This window comes from Orbicella franksi, chromosome 4 (assembly GCF_964199315.1).
Source record: "Orbicella franksi chromosome 4, jaOrbFran1.1, whole genome shotgun sequence".
NCBI classification, from domain to species: domain Eukaryota; kingdom Metazoa; phylum Cnidaria; class Anthozoa; order Scleractinia; family Merulinidae; genus Orbicella; species Orbicella franksi.
The window spans coordinates 31,231,719-31,253,376 of record NC_138148.1 but is presented as its reverse complement, the minus strand read 5'-3'; the positions used below and the strand labels follow the sequence as shown (position 1 = coordinate 31,253,376).

General features: G+C 40.5%; 3 protein-coding genes and 1 pseudogene across 4 annotated transcripts in view; 2 read left to right on the top strand and 2 right to left on the bottom strand.

Moving 5' to 3' along the window:
* LOC145483960 (brevican core protein-like) overlaps positions 1–21,658 on the top strand; it is a 174,000-nt pseudogene that overhangs the window by 64,094 nt on the left and 88,248 nt on the right. The gene's annotated exons all lie outside the window — the stretch shown is intronic.
* LOC145483948 (uncharacterized) lies at positions 1,659–3,772 on the bottom strand. The gene has a single exon (XM_081462527.1). The coding sequence runs from the start codon at positions 3,695–3,697 to the stop codon at positions 2,903–2,905; it is 795 nt and encodes a 264-aa protein (XP_081318653.1). The 5' UTR covers positions 3,698–3,772; the 3' UTR covers positions 1,659–2,902.
* Positions 3,902–7,119, top strand: LOC145483949 (uncharacterized). The gene has a single exon (XM_081462528.1). The coding sequence runs from the start codon at positions 5,332–5,334 to the stop codon at positions 6,121–6,123; it is 792 nt and encodes a 263-aa protein (XP_081318654.1). The 5' UTR covers positions 3,902–5,331; the 3' UTR covers positions 6,124–7,119.
* On the bottom strand, positions 11,754–21,383 carry LOC145483964 (uncharacterized). The gene is made up of 11 exons (XM_081462544.1): positions 20,971–21,383; positions 19,249–19,366; positions 18,572–18,776; positions 18,058–18,275; positions 17,404–17,571; positions 17,148–17,326; positions 16,710–16,857; positions 15,967–16,011; positions 15,033–15,215; positions 14,339–14,506; positions 11,754–12,369 (listed from the first exon to the last, which is right to left on the bottom strand). Exons 1-11 carry the CDS (start codon positions 21,316–21,318, stop codon positions 12,305–12,307), a joined length of 1,845 nt encoding a protein of 614 aa, XP_081318670.1. The 5' UTR covers positions 21,319–21,383; the 3' UTR covers positions 11,754–12,304.

Below are 21,658 nucleotides of genomic sequence, written 5' to 3'. Positions count from 1 at the left end.
GAAAGCTGTTTAAAGACAGGTGACTTCAGTAAGTAGCTCTTGAAAGCTTCAGGTTTTCTAAATCTAGATACTGTAGTAGACACAAAACTAAGACTGGGTCCTTGTTCACAGTTCGTACCGATCCGCCGTCAATCTAGTGTTGATCAGACCATCATAAGTGCTGCTCAGGACAACCCAGTGAAAGAACAACATCTAATTCTGACACCGAAAATGCTGTTCTAGAGAGAAGGGGGGAGCGGGGTTTAGCGACCGAGCGCTTATGATCCGAGCGGGCTATTGTCAAGGAAATGGAGTAATAATAAGTAGTTGAAACAGTATGATTGATACAAAAATTCACTCTTTATATAACGAAGGCATGCAAGCTGTAGTGAGTAGTTAGAGGTATTGATATTAAAGAAAACGACAAATTTAAGTTTCAGAGCTCGAGTCTCCAGAAATAATTTGAAGTGGCATAGAATGGGTTTATTAATTAGAACCAATTTAAGTGAAAAACTGACGAGTTATCGTCAAAACTGGCAAAAAGTGCATCTCGAAAGTGAAGGTGTGATTGTCAACATTAAAGACAAGTGTTGAAAAAAGAACAATATTAATAGCTTCTAAAATTAAAAGCGCATAAAAAAAATGAACAATATTATCGATCAATTTATGGTGTAAAATTACGGACGGGCAAAGTGTGCACTTCAATGGTTTTTCGGTCTTGTCTGCAATGTACATACTTATATGATTGTTTCAGGCATTTTTGGACGACAATGTAAAGGCAGTTTGGAGCCGGTATTTGTACGTACACGTCGTCTGTGCAAGTTTCACATGAATAGATATTCGGAATATTTGTTGTGCTGAGTACTCAGATTCAGATCATCAGCTATTCTATATCTTGTTTCTGACTGACAACTGCACAAAAGCCCTGTCATGGATAAAGGAGGGACTACCAACGCAACACTTCTATCTGCATTTTATTCCAAACAAGAGCTCTTCTTGGCAGCCTTGATCGAAATATGTCTTGCCGTGCTGGCAACATTTGGCAACTGCCTGGTCTGCTTGGCGATTTTGAAAAACAGGTCTCTTCAAATCGCCAGAATTTCTACATACTTTCATTGACGATTGTTGATCTTCTCGTCACAGGGGTTCTTATACCCATGCGAGTGGCGCAAAATCTTGCTTTCTACAATAACGAAACCGTCCAAGAACCCGTTGTTCGGGTGATTAGTTTTATGGGTAGAGTACGTAACGATTGTAGCCTCTATTTCGAGTCTAGCCGTGCTTACAAACGATCGGCGCGTGGCCTTAAAACATCCGCTCAAGTATCGCTCTGTTATAAGGTACGCAAAAAGCCGCGCTGTTGTTTGTTTTGGGTATTTGGATGTTTTCGCTAGCTAGCCTTCACAAGCATCCCACTACTTCCTGGCGTCACAGATGTAGTATTTCTTATCGGATTTGCGACGTTTGTTTTGACTATCACTGTCGTAATTATTTTCGCTTACGGTAATATCTTTTTAATTGTGCGCAGATCTGCTCGTTGGAGGGCCTCGCCATCCCACTCTTATTACGCGAAGACAAATACGATAATGCCCCGCAATTCCCCTCAATTTCGGAGCACAAATTCCCCCAGGGGTGCTCCATTGAAAATATCGGATGACAAAACGACGATGGCGAAGGAAGGCTCCCACCCCATCCCAAAACATACTCAGTTTGATGCGTGTCAATCGCAAATAGATTGGAGAACGTTAACACTTGACACTCCGCCATCGAGCGGTAGAGAACAACGCGCTCGGGAACGCACAAATACTGAAGAAATAAAGCCACATATTCGAGAAGTAAAAACGCGAGGAAATACCTACCCAAGGCGGAAATTAAACGGCCAAATGCATCTGACCTGGAGATCATGGAACGGAGGAAAACAAATGGCATGGCTTCAAACGTTAAAATTAAACGCGATTTAGAATCAGACCGTCGTGGGAAAATGCGGCGGGAAATTAAGTCTAACGCGTATCACCCGCGGATTGAACGCACAATGAATAAACCCAGCTTCTAGCGCTATAAAAACTAATTCTAATAAGGATGGTTCGGTTAACACAGAAGTTCAACCGCGCTCTTCTTGGAAAATGCGGGAGCAAACCGAACCAGTGCGCACTCAAATAAACGAAATTCCGGCAAACAAGACTGAGACGTCGACAAAATCGGAATTTCGGCGCGAAGTTCTCTCCGTGCGGCCGCGTTATGTCGCGATGTCGTCGCGGCAAAGTGATCGTCAAACCGGCTGAGTTCAAAATTGCCAAGACAACTGCTATTATGGTTATTTTATTAATTCTCCTTGTATATCCGAGAATTATTCTGATTATCTACAGTTTTTCTGCTGCGACAGACTTGAACCATGCAAAACTTTGGATTAGAATTTTACTGTACTCTAATTCTGTAGTGAACCCTTTTCTTTAACGTGGTTTGCGTTTTGTGCTCGAAACAAGAGACAGTCTTGCGGTGCGCTTATCATGACGCACTAACCATTACACGTCTAAAAGAGTTACAACGACATTTCTAAATTTCTTTAATTTATCTTATTTTTTTCTTCAACAAGCGAAGAACATTTACTTACTGCTTATAACATCAGTTTTATCGTTGTTAAACAGACACGGGGTGATTTAGACAGCAGTTATACTTAAAAGTTACTTTGTGATTACAACTGTGCCCGCTGATCATGTCACGTTTATCCACTCTTGCAGCCATGAATTAGAATTCTGAAATTATTCCATGTGTGTTATTTATCATCCTACGAGCAAAGCCTTTATTTTACCGAGCTTCAAAAGGCAGAAGGTTCACCCAGGAGGGTGGATATTTGCCGTAAACTGGGATCATTCGTCCAGTTCTCCTCATTTGATTCCACTTTTCCGTGAATCCGGCCAGGAGCTTAGCCAGTTTTAATTTCTTCAATGATCTTCTTCACATCCTTCCAGTTCAGATTTACCAAGTCCTTTATCAAACAACCGCTGAAATCCTGAATCTCAGTCCTGCAGACGACACAGCGATGCGGGGACTGCTGCATGAACGCAATCTTCAGAGATTGCCAGGCACACCAACCACACACCACGACGTGTTCACACGGGAAAGTTTGAATACAAGCTTCGGCATCTAAGCAAACTACACATTGTTTATCCGCAGCACAGTCAGCGACTTTGTTAGCGTGATTTACTCTCTGTGTTCCAGCTCTATCTAGCTCTAAAAACCGGTCAATGATTAGAGGAATTTTCTCAGTCTCAATGGAGCGTAGATCTTGTAGAATTTGTTGACGTTCTCTTGTTCCACTGGCTCTTAACGAGCGTTGAAATCCGCACCAGAAAATCGCCAGTGAAGTAAAGCAAAGAACATACACTACGACCATAGAAACAATTGAATATCCGCAAAATCTGAGCAGCAGATGACTTGAAGTGTGATTAAAGATTAACACTCCGGAAAATGTAACGAACATTTTCATGAATTGACAGAATCGAATAAAGCTTCGGAGTTCCATGTTTGGTTTCAGCTCAGATACATCTGTACAAAGCGCTGAGTGAATCTGAAAACATTCCACGTTTTTCAAAATAAAATTTGACGATCTACACAAGATTCGGCGATCAATCGACCCTTGATTTGTTAATATTAATAAGGAGATTTCACCACGCGATTGACACGAGCCGGCTTGTCCACCAGTAAAATATAAGACCATTCATCCCACCTGTAACTACCTTTGAAAAACAAGGACTTTGAGCGCGAGATAGAATACAAAACTTACACGTTGTAAACTACAGGCTAGTCTTGTAGCTATGAGTTAGGAACTGATGAAGTTGTGCGTTGTTCAGGTTGTTCCGCTAGAAGAACTCAGGAGTGATGCAAACATCAGTTAATATCGAGCCCAGAGAGGCAGTAGTGAAATTAATTAAGCCTAATTTAGTAAATATTAAATTAAGAATTACCAATGTAACGTAACAATTTAAACTGATCAGTTGGGAGTCTGCACGCGCGTAGTAATCTCGCTCCCAGGCTCTTTAGGGATTACAAACGTTCAAAAGAAAATATAACTTGAAAACTGATAACGTAGAATAATGTCAAAGTGTCATCTTGTGAAAAATCACAAACGTTTCGGGTATAACCCCTCTTTAGTGTGAAACCCCTACATGTTTGGTTCGCGCGACTGTTTAGAGATTATCCTGAAGGTGTACGCTCATCATATGTTTGACCCATCGTGAAATTTCACGGAAAACGCCGGGCCTACATTAGCTCTGGGCACTGTTTCTAAAAATAGATCACATAAACTTGCATATTACTTCAGACACGAATTACAGTCTGGTCAAAGTTATTTTATGAGCGCGTTGTACTCTAACAAAATGGGACAAACAAGCAACACCTAGCGGAACTGCGGTTTGATAAAATTGAATGATCACATGTAATGAAGTCCTTAACTGCACGATTACCTATATATACATAGTGTTTTCCTAAATGGCCGTAAACTATGATTCTTTCAAAATTGTATGCAAATTAGCTAGACCTTGAGCCATGCCTCACGTGCTTGAGTACTTATCCGCATAGAAATAGCATATAGAATGTTTTTTAGGGTCTTGGTAAATGACTAGTCCGGTTCAAATTTTAGTGAGTCATTAGTGCGCAACACTAACTGCTTTGATCGGCGGATCAAAACATTCTTAGAAGTAGAAATGCTCTGAATGAATGCTTTATACAGGGGTGTCTGGCATGGTCCGAAAAGTATTTGTGAAATAAAATGATCAAAGAAAACGGCTTAAGGATAGTTTTCATTAGTCGGAATCGTAATTAGAAACGTAGAGCGATACGACCTGGGGAGAAAATGAAGCTGGCATGCAGTTCCGCTTATGACTCCGCCGCTTATAATCTAATGAAAACTTGATATATTGTGGGAGTCGCAAGCAAGGGTTTCTAGAGCTTTATTATTAGTTGGATCCTCTGATTCTGCTTTCAACTCCGACAGTCAATTAATTGGATCATAAGCGACAGAGTCGTAAGTGAGATCGGAATGAGATGGAAACGTTCTGATGACTCTTTCGACTCTCGACTACGAGTAGTCCCTCTTTCGCTTTGTCCGTCGTTGCGTGACGCGAAAGAAAACCGCGAGAGAAAAATGGCCGCGAGAAATCCTGGAGGCGAGACGCGCGTCTCACCTCCAGGAGCTCGCGCGGCCGCGCGGCCATGCTTTTCTCGCGGTTTTCTTTCGCGTCACGCACGACTCAACTTATGACTCCTATTTTCTGTTTTGACTTCGATTTTTCTTTGGAGACTCACCGACTCCGACTGCGGCTCCGTCGCTAAAAGGCTTTGGTTAGATCCGTGATGTCCGACAACAATCACGCAGAAGGATACCAGCGAACTTCAGGTCTTATAAGACATGTCGGTAAAGGACTGATACAGAATTACATAAGGTCTTGTTCTGGAGACGCCATCTTAGATTTGGGTTGCGGTACTGGCGAGCTGTCGGCACATCTTGCTGAGCTTGTAGGACAACAAGGCAAAGTCGTAGCCGTTGATCCTGACATCGGCCGAGTTCATGTGGCTCAGGAGACTCACAAGGGAGTCAAAAACCTTACGTTTCACGAAGGAAGCGCTGCTTACTTCCCCGGAATGAGTTCGGAGACTTACGACATCGTCTTTAACAATGCTGTGCTTCACTGGGTTCCGGACAAAAGAGAGGCATTCGAGAACATGTTTAGAAGCCTCAGACCGGGCGGGAAGATTGTTCTGAGTTATCTCGATCACTTACCTCCGATGCATGAGCACGTTTATCACGAACTTAACCCAGAAAATCTGGACAGGATACTAAACACGTATCAGTTAAAAACAAGGTCAGACATTGAAAAGATGTGCATAGCCGCTGGATTCGACATTGTACAGAGTTATGACGAGAGTCTTGCTGATCGTCAGTACGAGAGCGGTGAGAATCTGTGCTCACATTTCTGGGCAACTACACACGGCATTTTTGACCCAAAGCTCGTGACGGAAGATAGATTAGTGCGCTTTTGCGCGCGCTATTCAAGTGCAGACTCGCCTGTTAAGCCGTTCAAGGTATGGGCTAAGGAAGGCGACTTTTATTGCATAACTATTGCAACTAAACCGATTAGCATGTAACATGCATGCCCGTTTAGTTTCTAAAGACTTCTACGGTAAATGCAAACGGGAACAAACTGCATAATTATCTGCTCGAGTTATTTTAAAATGTCAGTTAATCACTGATCAGTCAATATTTCGTGGATAGCACAATTGGTCAACCACTGCATTCAAGAAAAACTCTGCCACCAGGCCCGGCTAATGCAAATAACACACAATTACAGACTGCTTGTTGCTATCGTTACCCTGCGAGCAGAGCCTCTTTTATCGCTTTTTTGAGCGGACAGGAGACGGTACAAATCATATGTACCGTAAGAAGGCTCTGCTTGCAGTGTGTGCTATCGTATGCAATTACATAATTTTTAATAAGGAAAACAGTTTTTTTGTTTGCGAGAATTGTGAAGGAATGGAACGCTCTCCCTTCCTCTTTGTTAGATCAACTTTCCGTAGAGTCTTTTAAATCTGCTTTAGCGGACCATCTCACCTCTTGTGATTCATTTCGTGTGTTATTATGTATATTTTAGAAACTTAATTGTTAAATATGTATTTTATATTTAGATGTTTAATTGTTAAGTAGTTAGTTAATATTCACAGTGATGGGAAACCCTTTATTTGTTTATAAGATATAAATATAAATATGTTTTATAAGAATATCGAAGCTGAAATCTGCGAAATTTTAAGAATTTAAGAATAAATCCGAGGATGAGATTTTGAAAAGAATATAATGAGTGTTAAAAATTTGTAAATACAATACAATACAATACAATTATACATTTTTAACTAAACCGAAAAGAGTCTCCCTTTCTCTAAACGGCAAAACTGGCCAAAAAATGGCTCCCCACCCCACCACTAACCCGAGTAATCACTACCTGCGATGATCACTGATGTCTTCATATCTTTCTCCGCAGTTTGGATATATGATCTTTCAAATATTCATTTGCAGAAATGTCATGCGTTATAATCTAAGAATGTTCACAAGAATGCTTTCAGCCTAAAATCGGCAGAAAAATGAGAATATTCAGCCTGGGCAGGAAAAACGATATTCTTATGAAAAAAAAAAGAGTGTATTAATTTCAGAAATCACAGGTGCCTCAAAGCTTTGACCTGAAAAAAACCTTAAACTTCAGAGCTCGAAAAAAAATAGGCAAATGTCGTATTTCTCCTGATTGCTCTTCCGCCAAAATACAGTGTTTGTTGTATTTTGGAGCCATGCAATTCCAAAGCTAGCATCTCCGTACCGTATGGCTCTACACAATAAACTGGAAAAGACATGATTAATGCTGCACTGTCTTTTCAAAGCTGTGTTTTACTTTACAAATTCTCGATTTTACTATCTCTACTCAGTGGAAGCAATTTCGCAACAACACCTACCCACCCTCCCCGGCCACCACCCCACTCCCCCCCGCTACCAATTATTGGAAAGTTTCGGAGCGTTAGGGAGCAACCTAAAAAGTCGGAATAGAGGAATGACGGAACGGCGGAAAAATAACCCCAAATCCTAAAATACAGAAAGACAGAACGGCGGAAAATTACCCAAATCCTAAGAGACGTAATGGCGGATTGAAAAGAATAATTCCGCCATTCCGCGGTTCCGTCATTCCACTGTTCCTGTTTTTAGGGTCCTCCTTTTATAGGGGCTTACAACATACGTCATCATAGTGTACTAAACACAGAATACATCGAAGTGTTTACATCATTACTTTGAATAATAGCACCATATCAACAATGTCCAACAACCAGGAAGCTAAAGGCTACCAGCGCATTTCATCTTTTCAACGAGAAGTCGGAAAACTTTTCATTGAAAAGACGGTGGCAAAGGTGGGGTACCAATCACGCATCACGCTGAACTTTTCTATTAAATCACGCTTCAGGGAGAATTTTTTTCACCAATCACGCGTCACGTAAAAAGAAGTAAGTGCATCGCCAATTTTACTTTCTCGGCCCTAAAAGCGTCGTTGAAAGGGGAACTCTCCCGATTCAACCACAAAAATGCATCGGCAAATATGTGACCTCTCACGCGAAAACGTTCCTTACGGTATTCGTTCGAACGGCTGATCGAACGCACGGCAAGTGAACAGATAATTTGAAAAACGATCGTCAATTGACTTGTTCCAAGATATCTTAAAACCACTTGGTTCTACATGAGTTGATAACCACTGAATATATCATGAGTAATGACTCTAGAAACGATTTAATGAAATGCAAACTGTGAAGGTAAATTTGAGGGATTAATTCATGAGATGTAGGCTGTATAGGTATATGTTGGGAATAAATGAGATGTAGGGTGTGTAGGTATATGTGGGGAATTAATACGATGAAAGCTTTGTAGGTATATGTGGGGAATTAATGAGATGTAAGCTGTGTAGGTATATGTGGGGAATTAATACGATGAAAGCTTTGTAGGTATATGTGGGGATTTAATGAGATGTATGCTGTGTAGGTATATGTGGGGGATAAATAAGATGTAGGTTGTGTTGGTATATGTAGGGGATTAATGAGATGTAGGCTGTGTAGATATATGTAGGGATTAATAAGATGTATGGGGTGAAGGTAGATGTGGGGAATTAATGAGATGTATACTGTGTAGGTATATGTGGGGGACCAATTAGATGTAGGATGTGTAGGTATATGCGGGGATTGATGAGATGTAGGCTGTGTAGGTATATGTGGGTGATTAATGAGATGTATGGGGTGAAGGTAGATGTGGGGAATTAATAAGATGTATGGGATGTAGGTATTTGTGGGAGATTAATGAGATGTAGGCTGTGTAGATATATGTAGGGGATTAATGAGATGTAGGCTGTAAATATATGTAAGAGATCAATGAGATGTAGGCTGTGTAGATATATGTAGGGGATTAATTAATAAGATGTATGCTGTGTAGGTATATGAGGGGAATTAATGAGATGTAGGCTGTGTAGATATATGTAGGGGATTAATGAGAAGTACGCTGTGTAGGTATATGTAGGGGATTAATGAGATGTATGGGGTGTAGGTATATGTGGGGCATTAATGAGATGTAGGCTGTGTAGATATATGTAGGGGATTAATGAGATGTATGGGGTGTATACGTGGAAGGTTAATGAGATGTATGGGGTGTAGGTATATGTGGGGAATTAATGAGATGAATGCTGTGTAGGTATATGTAGGAGATTAATGAGATGTAGACAGTATAGTTACATGTAGGGGATTAATGAGATGTAGGCTGTGTAGGTATATGTTGGGGGAATGATGAAATGCAGGCTGTGAGGGGATCTTGGGGGAGATATTTCGGGGGATGGTCGAGGAAGAATAGTTGATTATATATCCAGCAGGTATTGTTTTAAGAGAGATTAAGTATATTGCGGTGGAGTAACTAGCCGCCCAACCATCCGGGTGGTGTCGCACTTATAAAGCCAAAGAACAAAAGGCTTGGCTGTGAGCCAATGAAAAAGCACTGACGTCATAACCAAACTGGATAAACGAGTTTCTGACACCGGCTGGATTTGATTATTCAAAATGGCGGACGTACCTTAATATGCTAATTTGCCAAACATTCTTTATTTGCACGCTTATGTTTTGTAACTGCTTTGTAATCTATTCTATACATACAGTTATATATTCAAATACGCGTTCACCTTGTGTATCTTGAGTTACAGTAGCCAGATTAAGCCTTGATTGATGACGTTCGTTTAAGTTTCTCTCTGCCATCTAAGATTGCACGTTGCAGCGAAAGGGTAGTTCAAATTCGTCGACAACGTCTACCGTCTAAGAATGCCTACGAGCGAAAACAACTTCCGACGCGGTGCCTCGCGGCCTAAAACATCACAATTTTCAATGTTATTCCACGAGATATCATTGTCTCCGCAATATTTAGATTTCAGGTCAATTAAGTAGTGAGATCCCGACAACTGGAAGCCATGGAAAGAGAAAAACTGTAATCACTACTTGGTTTGGAGCTGTAAAGCCCCGAGTATCAACTCGCCATGTTCAAGAACGTTATTGATGACGATGGCCGTTAATAAGTGTTCAAAGCCTTAAGCTATACTGAAGAAGAAGATGCAAACGATTGCCGTGTAGTAACGAGGAAGATGAAAAGGTATTGCATCGGCGAAGTAACGTAAACGAGATTGTTTCAGCAGGAGGGAAAAACTTAATCGCTGAATTAAAAAGAACCTTGGCAAAGAGCTGCATTTTATGTGATTGTTTACGGTCTTTACAAGATACTCTCATCTGCGTTCGACTGGTCTTGGGACAAAACATGAGCAAAGCACAAAGCAGCCACTTAGGATGAGAGACCCCACGTTAAACAAGTGTATCGACCTTCCAGCATCCGAGCAATCTCGTTCCAAGAGTCTTCGTTCCCCTTGACCAGCGGTCGGAAAACGAGAGCTCTGGGAGCAACCAATTTGAAATAACCGAATTCTGGTGATTCTGCTCATCCGGTTTCACTGCGCAGTCTGCGTCTATAGCGCATGCCTGAAATGGTTGCTCCCAGAGCTCTCGTTTTCCGACCGCTCGTCGAGGAGAACGAAGACTCGGGGAACGAGATTGGCATCCGAGATGCAAATATAGAGATCTTAACAATGACGACGGCGACGCCGAGGACAACGCCTTGTAAAATTGAATTTGTCCAGGATGCCTATGGCTCTAAAACCTCGCTCAGGCTAAATATTGTAACGAAAGATTTTCTGTACGGAACTGCGCGGTTAGGGACGGATATGGACTATCAGCTTTGGTGCTGTGGAACACAGGAACAACGGCGGACGGACTTGTCTTGGGGAAAGCTCGGAAGAGCACAGGCTCGCTACACGGCACTCGTTATTCAATGCCGCAAAGGTACAGGGTCGTTGTCTCTCGTCAGCCGGACAGTAAATCAGCAAGGACTCTCACAGATTTGGAACTCTCTTGTCTTCTTTATTGTAGATTAAAACTCGTAGTACATAGGTCGAAGGTAATTCAGGGTAAATCAAGGCAGATCAAGGTAAATCAGTCAAATAGAGTACAGTACGTGCTTGCTTATATATGCTCACGATGCGATAATAATGGCATCTGAACTTTAAGGTTTACAGCAAAATAAACAATTAAGTCAAGTCTTATAAACACCAACTCCGTAAAGGAAATTGCTAAACGTTTAGATCTTCCGTTCAAGATAAGTTCGAGGAAATTGCTCAAGATATAGGTAAATAATGGTGTTAATTGGAAATAATCTACTTCATATTTGAGAACAGGTAATATGAATGAATCACCGATATTAGACGAAATGCTAGACTATAAGTAATCGTAAGATTTAGAGAAAAGTTCCTTTCTATGTCAGCATTTATGAATTTATAATTATTCTACATTTAGGATTCATACATTGCCTTATAAAATAACTGAGCTACTACGCACGCTCTCATTGGCTAATAGGTGTGTTTAGATGAGAGCATGTAAACACGGTTGTGACGTTTTAGATTCGCGCGTATTTTTGAGAATTATTTTACTAAAGCAATAGAGCACTTTTTTCCGTGTTTACATAGCCTCATCTAAACATTCGGGGATTGGGAGAATTGTCGAAGGTTATGCAAACCCGAGACGTAGTCGAGGGTTTGCATAACTGTCTCGAATTCTCCGAACCCTACTCATGTATAGATGAGGCTATGTAAACACGGAAAAAGTGTTCTATTGCTTAAATGTTATAACATTTCCCGTAGATTACAATAACAATAAGTTTACAACTCTAAGTGCGGAACTAATTCACGATAAGGTTTTAAAACTCTTTGAAAATAAATCTGAATCCGTCAGAAAAAATCTAAATTCTTGCATTGTACAAGCCACTCTGTGACAGTGTGTGAGGTACAATATTACAACTGGAAAAACCTGTCTATTTACCGAGGAATAAGTGTTGTTTTTTCTTCAGTCGTTTAGCACGATAATGACGTCATTCCAGGAATCGCACTATCATTCAGTTATAAAATAGAGCCTGGGGCTCTTTTCTCCAAAGCCCCGGAAACTTTTCGGGCCCGCAATGTAATTTTTAATCAATCTGTATCTAAAAACAGAGAGGTGTGTACGTCTGAAACATCTTTTATGACGAGAACTATGTTCATATTAAGAATCTGTGAATAAAACAGCTCTGAAGTCATAAGGTTTGAGATTTTGCTACGACTTTCCGGATGCAAAAACTTTTCGGGACCTTCGAGAAACGGGCCCCTGGTTTGGACCTGATTTAACTTGTCAGCTGCTATCCAGACTTCAATAGTGAGTCCTCTGTCTTTACCACCCAGCGACCAACGCCACCTCCCCCTCCTTGGGAAGCAAAAGTAACAACAGCAGCACATTAGTGAAGCTAAGAGATGTTTTCTTCTTCAGATTTTATCTTGAAGCAGACACATTGCATCAAATATATGTATTTTTGTATCAGACTTCCTGTACCTTCCCGCCAGTGTAGATGGTAAAAAAGACACATTTTAACAATCACCTATCCACTGCTCCTGGCTGTGCTAGTTAACAATTATTCCACGAGCGCGCGTTGGATATGAGATGGTAGATAGCCAACGAGGGGCATAGCGCCGAGTTAGTGGAATAATTGTGTTATTAAGGTGGCTGAACGCAGTTCTTGATACCTGTGTTTCATTCACCTTTTTCTCTAAAACCCTTGATCCCTCGGTCGTCAAAAATGGCAGCAAGCAAGTTAACAAGACAAACTTTGGTTTTTTGATGGTTAAGCTGACGTATGTGCCGTTGCCATGGCAACATGAATAAATATAAACAAGCCTTTAAAATCGGTTTTGTTTGTTTGTAAAAAATCTAGTCATTAGATTTTCTTTATAACTTGCATGCAACAAGCTTGTAACGATTCTCAGAAGTTAACACCATTTTGCTAATAATTTAACAGAGAGATCTTTAATATCCCTTGTTGAAGGTTCACTGGAATATCTAGAATTTCCTCTGTTAAAGTTCAGTCATTTTCAGTACTCCAGTTACTTATTTCCTAAAGTATTTTCGTGCCAAATTTCGTGAAATTCTAATGAGTGGTTCTCGAGAAATAGGCGTATTTCCGAGAGTGCAATTTTTCACTCAATCGCAATTTTTTTATTTACTACACATGCGCTGCATTTGACTGGATTCTTTCGGTAATAAAGAAAAAGCCGAGAATTGCTGGGTTTTTTGCATCGTTACCTTTTCTAACACATCTTTGTAATAAAAGACTAAAGCCATTAATACACTGCGTTCAGTTATAGAGAAAAATAGCACAGATAGTGCCGCTTTATTGACGGCATGTTTTTTTTTTTGTTTGCAATCCTTGTGCACGCGCAGAATTGCATCAGCAAAAGTGCGCGCGAAAACTGTGTTCGGCCACCTTAAAAACGCCCGCTAAATATAGCAAACAAAACTAAACAAAAAATAAAAAGGCCACAAAAAATCACCGGTCCGCTTACCACATTTGTAGAGCATGGTATAATGGCTCATAAGCCATGATGGCTAAGCCAATGAAAAACGTGACCAGCTCCAATTGCATTATTCAATAATCTAGCTTTTAATAATTTATTTTATTGGGGGGTCAGGATGACAAGGCTGTAAAATATCCTCTTTCATTGCTGAGTTCTTAGTTCTTAGTTTCAAGTAAAATGTGTCGACTTTGAACATCTGCTACAGTGGAACCTCAATATGGCAAAATCATGATGTTCCTATAGGACCTATAGCGAGGTTTCGTTATTTCGGAGTTAAAGTGCCCCAGTCAGCCACACCTTTGTTCGTTGTTCACATGCAAGAATTTGGCTATTATAGTTATTCGGAGCATGTCGAAACAAAGGAAATCACTGTGAAACTACTGAACTGCAGTTAAACATACTTTCAGGGACACAACTTACAGTAAAGCAATATGATTTCTCGAAAATGGCAGAGGCTGACAAGGGTCCTTTAATTCTTTTCCATATATTTTACGATTACTGGGACGAAGAATATCGATCGTTATACCGTCATACCAAAGACTTTGTTATAGAGAGGTTCGTTAAGTCATGATTGCCCTGTACTCAGGGTGATGCTGCCGCCGTTATTACTAAGTCGTCGTCGTTTGTTCTCCGCCAGTTCGCTGTTTTGGTCGTCAAAAAGGTATCGTGGTCGTCAGCATCATCAACATAGGTGTCATCGTCATCGTTATCATCATCATGGCAGTTCGTCAGCATCATCATCGTATTCGTTGTCGCCCTGACGTCATCGCCGACAGAAGAATTTAAGTCAGTGAACTGCAATGGGAATATAAAAGTTGACTTACCTCCTCCAGCACCAAAGGCACATTTAACAGGAGCCCCTCCTTGAACAAATATTCTGCCTTGTGGATTTCCATGCAATGTTTTGGTAGTGATGACGACACTTCCTCCCGCACCACTCCCTCCTGGGGCAGATCTGTGTGATTTCATACTGAGGCACTCTCCATCTTCACCTTTATCAAAGTAATTATGAAAAAAAAATCATTTTGGACATTTGGGCGCAATTCAAATACAATAGGCCACTTTCGATATATTGAAATTCTGCTTGATAGTGAGGCCTAAAGGACACAAACAAAAGAAATGAATAAACATGGTCATTCAATTTCCTTTCTTTGTGTCCTCTAAGCCTCACTGCCAAGCTGAATTTTAATATACCGAAAGTGGTCTATTGATTGCTGCATGTTACACAGTTGACCATGTGATATACTACTAAACAAGACTGAATTGTATGTATGACTAACATAAAAGATGTTCAACGTTTGAAGAGGGGGAGAAGTAGTCCAATATCTCGCAGATTACCTAAAATATTTTGCTGGGTCGTCCCTGGCAACAATCCGTCAGTACTGCACCCATGTGAGTGGGGAATGAAGGAAAAGAATGGGGGGATGGACGGGGAAAGACTGAAAAGGATACGTGAAAGCAAGGATAGGCAGCTAAAAGGTAAATGGAAATATCACATGCTCGGCAGTAAGGTATTACCTTTGGATTCAATCGTGCCATCAAGTGTCAGCTCCTCAAGTAGAAGATACACCAGACCACCACCATGTCCTCCCCTACCCCCAGAGTTTGGATCATCTCCATGGGCAGAACCACCTCCACCACCCCCTCCCCCACCGTAGCTTAGTCGTTTGGTAAAGTCTGTGTTGCCGAATTGCATTCCACCTAAAGAACATTGAGAAAAACATTTAAAATAATCCAATTAAAATACACGGATCGTGCCAGTCGGCAGCTAGTTAGTTTTAGCAACTAATTTCTTTCTTTCTTTTTTCATTTTGTTAGTCCATAGACGGCTAGTTGTTAGTTTGACAGTTGCTTCAAAAATTAGTTCGTTAGCTTATTTGTTAGTTACTTTATGCAAGTGTAGATGAATTGAGAATTGCTACTACCTGTGCTAACCGCAATTAACAGAAATTTACAAATTTCATCCCTTAAACTACAAATATCAATCGGTGCAGTAATTTATGTGGAAACATATAATTGTCTGTTAACATAAGCTCCTAAACGGGCAAAAACAGTACGTGTAATAAATTGCAAGGCCTCAATTGCAGCCACGCGTTTAAACCTTAAGGGGTATACAAAAGGAGGGTGAAGATCGAGCAATGTTTTATTTCCCACTACATATTGAAAGCTCTTCAAGAAAAATTGTTACAATCGGAAGCCTAGGTTTCGTATCTGCGAAGCGATCTTTTGTACGTCCTCTAGCTTGAAATGTCAGTATCTCTAGCCAGAGGATTAGGCTAAGGGCGTGAGATGACTACCATTTCAGGCCATGATCCGTCCTATTACATTAATATCTTCCGGTATTGCGGACACGTTTAAAGTTATAAGGACTCTTTGTATGGGTCGGGAAAGATTCTTAACATTGTTACCACTTGTTAAACCACGACCAAAGTAAAAGCGACAGCTGTCTTACCTCCTGCCCCGCCCCCACCCCATCCTGGACCACAAGCCGAGTCACCTGTCAAAAATTTAAAACCTACGTTAACAACCTACGTTACACAATTTTCGGTTTACGATCTATTCGGTACAAAGTCGTCAAATTTCGATAAAAAGTCGTTTCGCTACAAGTGGAATCGATACAACTCGACGTCAATTCGATACACATCTAAAGTCAATTCGATAAACATCTCAAGTCAATTCGATACAAACTGAAGCCGCAAAAGTAAACTAGAAATAGAACACTCTTAGAGGGTTTGTCAAAGACAAAGACAAAATAATACTTGAAATCGCTTGGCATTTCTGGACAAAGATTTACTATCCTAAGAAGAATTGAATGCATATGAGTATTCCGTGGAAATTCTATAAGAATTTCAGGCTGACGGGGTATCTAGCTGTTTGGAAACACCTCCCAGCTGCCGGGTACCCTGAGACACAATGTGATTCATTGTACTTATTTAGCCAGGGACATATAAACCTATATGCTTCTGATTTAGCTCAAAGTTTCCCGTAGAAATCCTTTATGCTTAACATATTTCTTCTGTCAGATCAGATCTGACAGAAGTATCGGACGTATCAAAGAACAGGTACTGAAAACAACAGCAGAAATATGCAACATTGCATGTTAATGACGAGGGGGTGGGTGGGGATGCTATATATACGCTTCATCACCCTCTGACCAGACATTCGCCTCGCAAAACTAAACCACTCTGACGTTACCTCCTTCGCCCCCAAGGCTCTCGGTCCCAGCTTTTCCACTTTGAGATGAACCGCAGGAACCTTTTTCAGGCTTTCCCTGCTGACCTCCATTCCCGCCAGCTGCCCCAGGACAGTATGACACTCCCCCACCCCCAGCGTAAGTACCGATCTGGAAAAAGGCAATGAAAAATCTATTGTAGTTCGTAATTATATCAATGGTCGTTTAAACCTAAAATTCTATTAGGTAAGCTATTGTATTCGAAAGCTTGGACGCCTGATAACGTAAGTCCGAACCTACTGATGTTAGCCTGTGACAATGTCAGAGTGTTCTTTCCTGTCAAGGCATATGTCATTTCTCTTGGTGATATTAACTCACTCAGGCTCTACGGGTTCGTGTCGTGATTTACGAGTTTGTAAACCAACATAAAAGGGCACCAACATCAGAACTTGTTTACTTACAACAGCTGATGCTGTTCCTCCTTTCCCTCCATCATTACCACAACTTGTGCCAGCACCACCACCCCCACCACCAGAAAAATGACCACCTCCTCCCCCTCCACCGGCACCGTCATCTCTATTATGAGTAGAATCAGCCCCTCCCCCTCCGGCATTATATCCTCCAGGACCTCCTTGGCTGCCTAAATATCAAAAATAAAGGTTACCTTACGGTTACCAATCATTTTAAAACCAATGAGGAAAATTAAACAGAACTGACCATATTTATCCCCTGCACCACCCCCTCCAAGTCCGTTTGTGTTTGCAGTCCAAGAAGCTCCAGATATGTCGCCTCCTTTTCCATTGTTTCCTGTCAAAAGATGCAAGAAGGATTCGCCGCCATATCCACCCCCACCCCGAGAGTCACCACCTTGTCCACCACGGAAACCTAACGAAGACAAAACTACACGTTAATTGAGTAAACGTGGGACTTTGACCTCTACGTACGTCGGTCAGTGGATGAGGGAATGGATGACTAACTAACTGACTGACTGGCTGACTGACTGGATAACTGACTGACTGACTGACTGACTAGATAACTGACTGACTGACTGACTGACTGACTAACTGACTGACTGACTGACTGGATAAGTGACTGACTGACTGACTGACTGACTAGATAACTGACTGACTGACTGGATAACTGTCTGACCGACTGACTGACTGGATAACCGACTGACTGACTGGATAACTGACTGACTGACTGACTAGATAACTGACTGACTGACTGGATAACTAACTGACTGACTGACTGACTGGATAACTGACTGACTGCCTGAAGGAATGGATGGATAGATGGACTAATGACAGAATGAATGACTGGAACATGTGGTGATTTCCTGGAATCGAAGAAGCATTTTACACGGCACACTACCTTTTCCAGTAGTTAATATCTTGGAGGTTCCATCGATATTCATTCTTTTCGCTCTTAGTGCCAGAATGCCGCCATGTCCATTGTTTTGCTGCCGACATGTCAGAATGCAGTTGTTGCTCAGTGTGACTTTTTCATAACTTGGAAATAATTGAGCAATTTCATAATTGCTATCAGATATCTCATGTAGGGTAAAGGCATTCCTCAGTGTGACGTTGCAACTTTACGGAAGAAAAAACACAGACCAAGAACATCATTACATTAAAGTCATTCGGATTGCAGGTGGAAGATGAAAATGAGGGGATGGGAGGGGCGGGGAAAAAGGTGGGGAGTGGGGGGTTGAATACAAACATCCTCCCACAACCAACTCATTAACGGTAATTCCATTTTCTTCTCGCTGCATTTCAGAATTCTTGTCACAAACTACACTGAACTCACCGAACACCAAAAGTAAATCAATGATTTAAAGAGACCCGAGATAAAAATAAAACTCATTTATTTATGGATTTGTACTCACCCATTGACGTCTTCCACTTTCAAGATTTCGTATTTCCCATAGTCGGACAAACTTCCTCTGGTTATCATAAAAAGCAGTTCATCTTCTTTTCTGATCTGAGTGGTATTACAGCCGGAAAACACAACGTTCTGAGAACCTTTCGATTCTACTTCCCACGAAGTTGTCACGTTTGTGCAGATGTCGAGGGTTTCTTCATTGCATAACACTTGAAGAAGAAAGCAAATAACAACTGAAAATAACTTCAACTGACATTAAGGACAACGCAATTAGGATGATTTTCGAACGTGGCGTAGCAAAAATTAAAAGAACAAGCAAAACGAACTCGAAAGTAACCAAATCAACAAAAAAATATATTTAAATGATGTCATTGAAAATTCAAAGCTATTGCAATGTCATAATCAAAGTATGGTTGCCATGGAGACATCACGTTCTGAAAACAAATAAATTTCACATAATTCGGATAGTTTGGTGAATTTTTATTAAATCTTGATTAAGTTTTCATGAGCGTCCAAGTCTGCGGTAGGAACCAGTCTCCTACGCAAAAAATCTCAGGGTTTGTCACGCAATCTTTTCTCCACTATCAAGATCGATGAATGCGTGACCATGCGTGAGGGCCTACGACAAACCCACAGAGCGCCTGCGTAAGGAGGCCAGTTTCAAGCTTTTATACTACTCACAGTTTTCACAGTTTTTTCCAATAACATTCGCAATTGGACATATGCATCGATAATCCCCTCTGTCATAGATCGGCTGACATGTGCCGCCATTTCTGCATGGATTCGACATGCAAGGTGTCTTTGAGAAAATAACAAGAGATAAAAACAGTGACATCTGAATCAAAGTTGTTTAACCAAGTGCGAAGATGAACGTGTTGTTTCACGCTGTAAAAGTGATAGAAATAGCACTATATAAATAAAATATTCTATACAGCTCGCTTAGCAAGTTTTCAGACGTGAATATTTTTTTAAACTAAAATATCGCTGACACAAAATTAATCCGGCTGTTCCTGTTTATTGTCAGGATAAGTAATTGCCAGTTGTCATTGTCTATGGCAGATGGCTGCTTACGGCTTTAAAGGATTTAAATTATGAAATTATCCGTTTTGAATTGTAGCATCTCCAAATGTCCTTTACATCTAAGCTGTTCTAAGGTTCTAAAGTAGCAGCTATTACTAACAGTACTATTATTTTTTTTATATCCGATGAGCGTTCGAGTTGAATTTATAGTCAAAAAATATGACAGACAACGCTGTTTAAGTAAATAAACGTATATTAGTGGGACTTTGTCGTAATTAATTCTAACGCCAAGAACAAAAAAGCTCGAGCAGGAGATTTATTTTGAACGAAATTTGCTGTACTTGGTTTCATTTTTAAACACAATCCATCTGGACGGCAAGAAGTATAGGAAAAGTATAAATTTCAAAATAACTAATTTGACTTAGCGGACGTTTAATAAATACGTGGTGGACAGTTAAAATTTCAATTTCTGTCAGTAAATTTTTAACAAGCCAAACTAAACTGAGATGGATCTCAGTTTTCCAAAACCGTACTTAACTTCCTTGAATAAATTTTTATTCGGACGGTTTTGTTGTCGAATGAAGCGCTATTTTCTGAGTTTTTCATGATCACTTTGTCGTTGGCAGTCGCTCAAATGCCCGGGGGGGGGGGGGTACTTCCTTATATGAGCTATATGTGTGTGCGGCCCCAAAGGATATGGTTTTTCAGCCGTTTTGGTCATAAATAGGGTATCGATTTTAGCCTGTTTTGGTCATTTTGGCCATAAATAGGGTATGGTTTTTGCATTGTAGCCTTGATATGGGTCTGTTTTTAAGAAGGAGCCACTTTTTCATCATTATCGAATAGAAAATTAACAAAAGCCCTTCACAAATTATGTTTACGGTAATTTAACATCGGTCTGAACTAGGGAACTTATTATAACGCAGATCTGAAACAGGGTTTTGATTTCATGGTCAGGTCATAAAAAGGGTATTGAATATTTGGTCAGGTCATAAATAGAGTAGGAAATATCGCAGATTTTGGTCATAAATAGGGTAAGGGTTTTGGGAAACGGGCCGCACACCTCCACCCAACGTTTCTGGGAGTACCCCCCGGCTCAAATGAAAGAGTCTAAATTTAGCTTATTTAGGTTCAAGAATTCTTTATTTCTCTAGGAGATAATGGCAGGCTCTGTATTAAGAAACGTTAAAACCCGCACAAATTATTTTTAAATAAAAATTTAGAATCATTTCCCACCACTAAAGTTTTTGCAAACTCTACTAGTTTCTCTGTTTAATATATTGTTCTTATGAATGTTACTGAAGTTCTGCGGTAAACGTTGCAATAATTTACCATAATTTCACATAACATCGTAACATTTATTTACGCGGAACAAGGACCTACCTCGATATTGTAATGGTAGAACTCTTGGTTGATAGCAAACCTGTCTGGCTGGTTAAACTTGTCGCTGTTTATCAGCTCACATGTATGTGTTCCATGGACTCGGTTACCGAAGTTAACAGAGAAACAGTCGTGATGGTTGATGCATTCGAAGGTACATTCACCAAGACTCGAAACCTGCAAAGTTGCTAGAAATGAAGCGTTTAGTCTTGTAAATGGATTTCCCACAAACTGAGCAAAGTTCACTCCCAAATTAGTTCTTTTAAAATGCTGGCAGTTTACTCTTGGTGAGTTGAAAGAAGCAATGATAAATAGAATCGAAGGTATTCTAATCCAAGATAGAATCTCCATGTTTAAGCGGCTGTAGATACAAAGCCCCGCTAAATTCAATGAACGTTACAAGCTACTGTAAACGACCTCAGTGGGAAAGCTGCCCAGATATTACGTGTAACAGCCTGGATCCCTTAAGTTTAAATAATTAATAGAACCATCATAAGTAATACCAAATATAACTTTTCAATCAACAATGCTTTGAAAAACAGTAATTATCAGTCTCAATACGCTCGACACGGATCTTGTCGGCTCAATATTGGCTTCATCGCAGGCTCTGAAGGGAGTATTGAAAATTTAATTTACCAGCGTAAATTTAAGACGTTATTACAGGACGTCATTAATATTCGTTACCATAGTT

What these genes read in the sequence shown, in the direction of transcription:
- LOC145483949 (XM_081462528.1), top strand. Translation starts at nt 5,332, where the DNA reads ATGTCCGACAACAATCACGCAGAAGGATACCAGCGAACTTCAGGTCTT.
- LOC145483964 (XM_081462544.1), bottom strand. Translation starts at nt 21,318, where the DNA reads ATGGAGATTCTATCTTGGATTAGAATACCTTCGATTCTATTTATCATT. An exon ending in TGGAAAAAACTGTGAAAACT is followed by an intron (nt 18,777 to 19,248) that starts GTGAGTAGTATA and finishes TTCTTCTTCAAG; the next exon opens with TGTTATGCAATGAAGAAACC. An exon ending in GAGCCTTGGGGGCGAAGGAG is followed by an intron (nt 16,012 to 16,709) that starts GTAACGTCAGAG and finishes AATTTTTGACAG; the next exon opens with GTGACTCGGCTTGTGGTCCA.
- LOC145483948 (XM_081462527.1), bottom strand. Translation starts at nt 3,697, where the DNA reads ATGGTCTTATATTTTACTGGTGGACAAGCCGGCTCGTGTCAATCGCGT.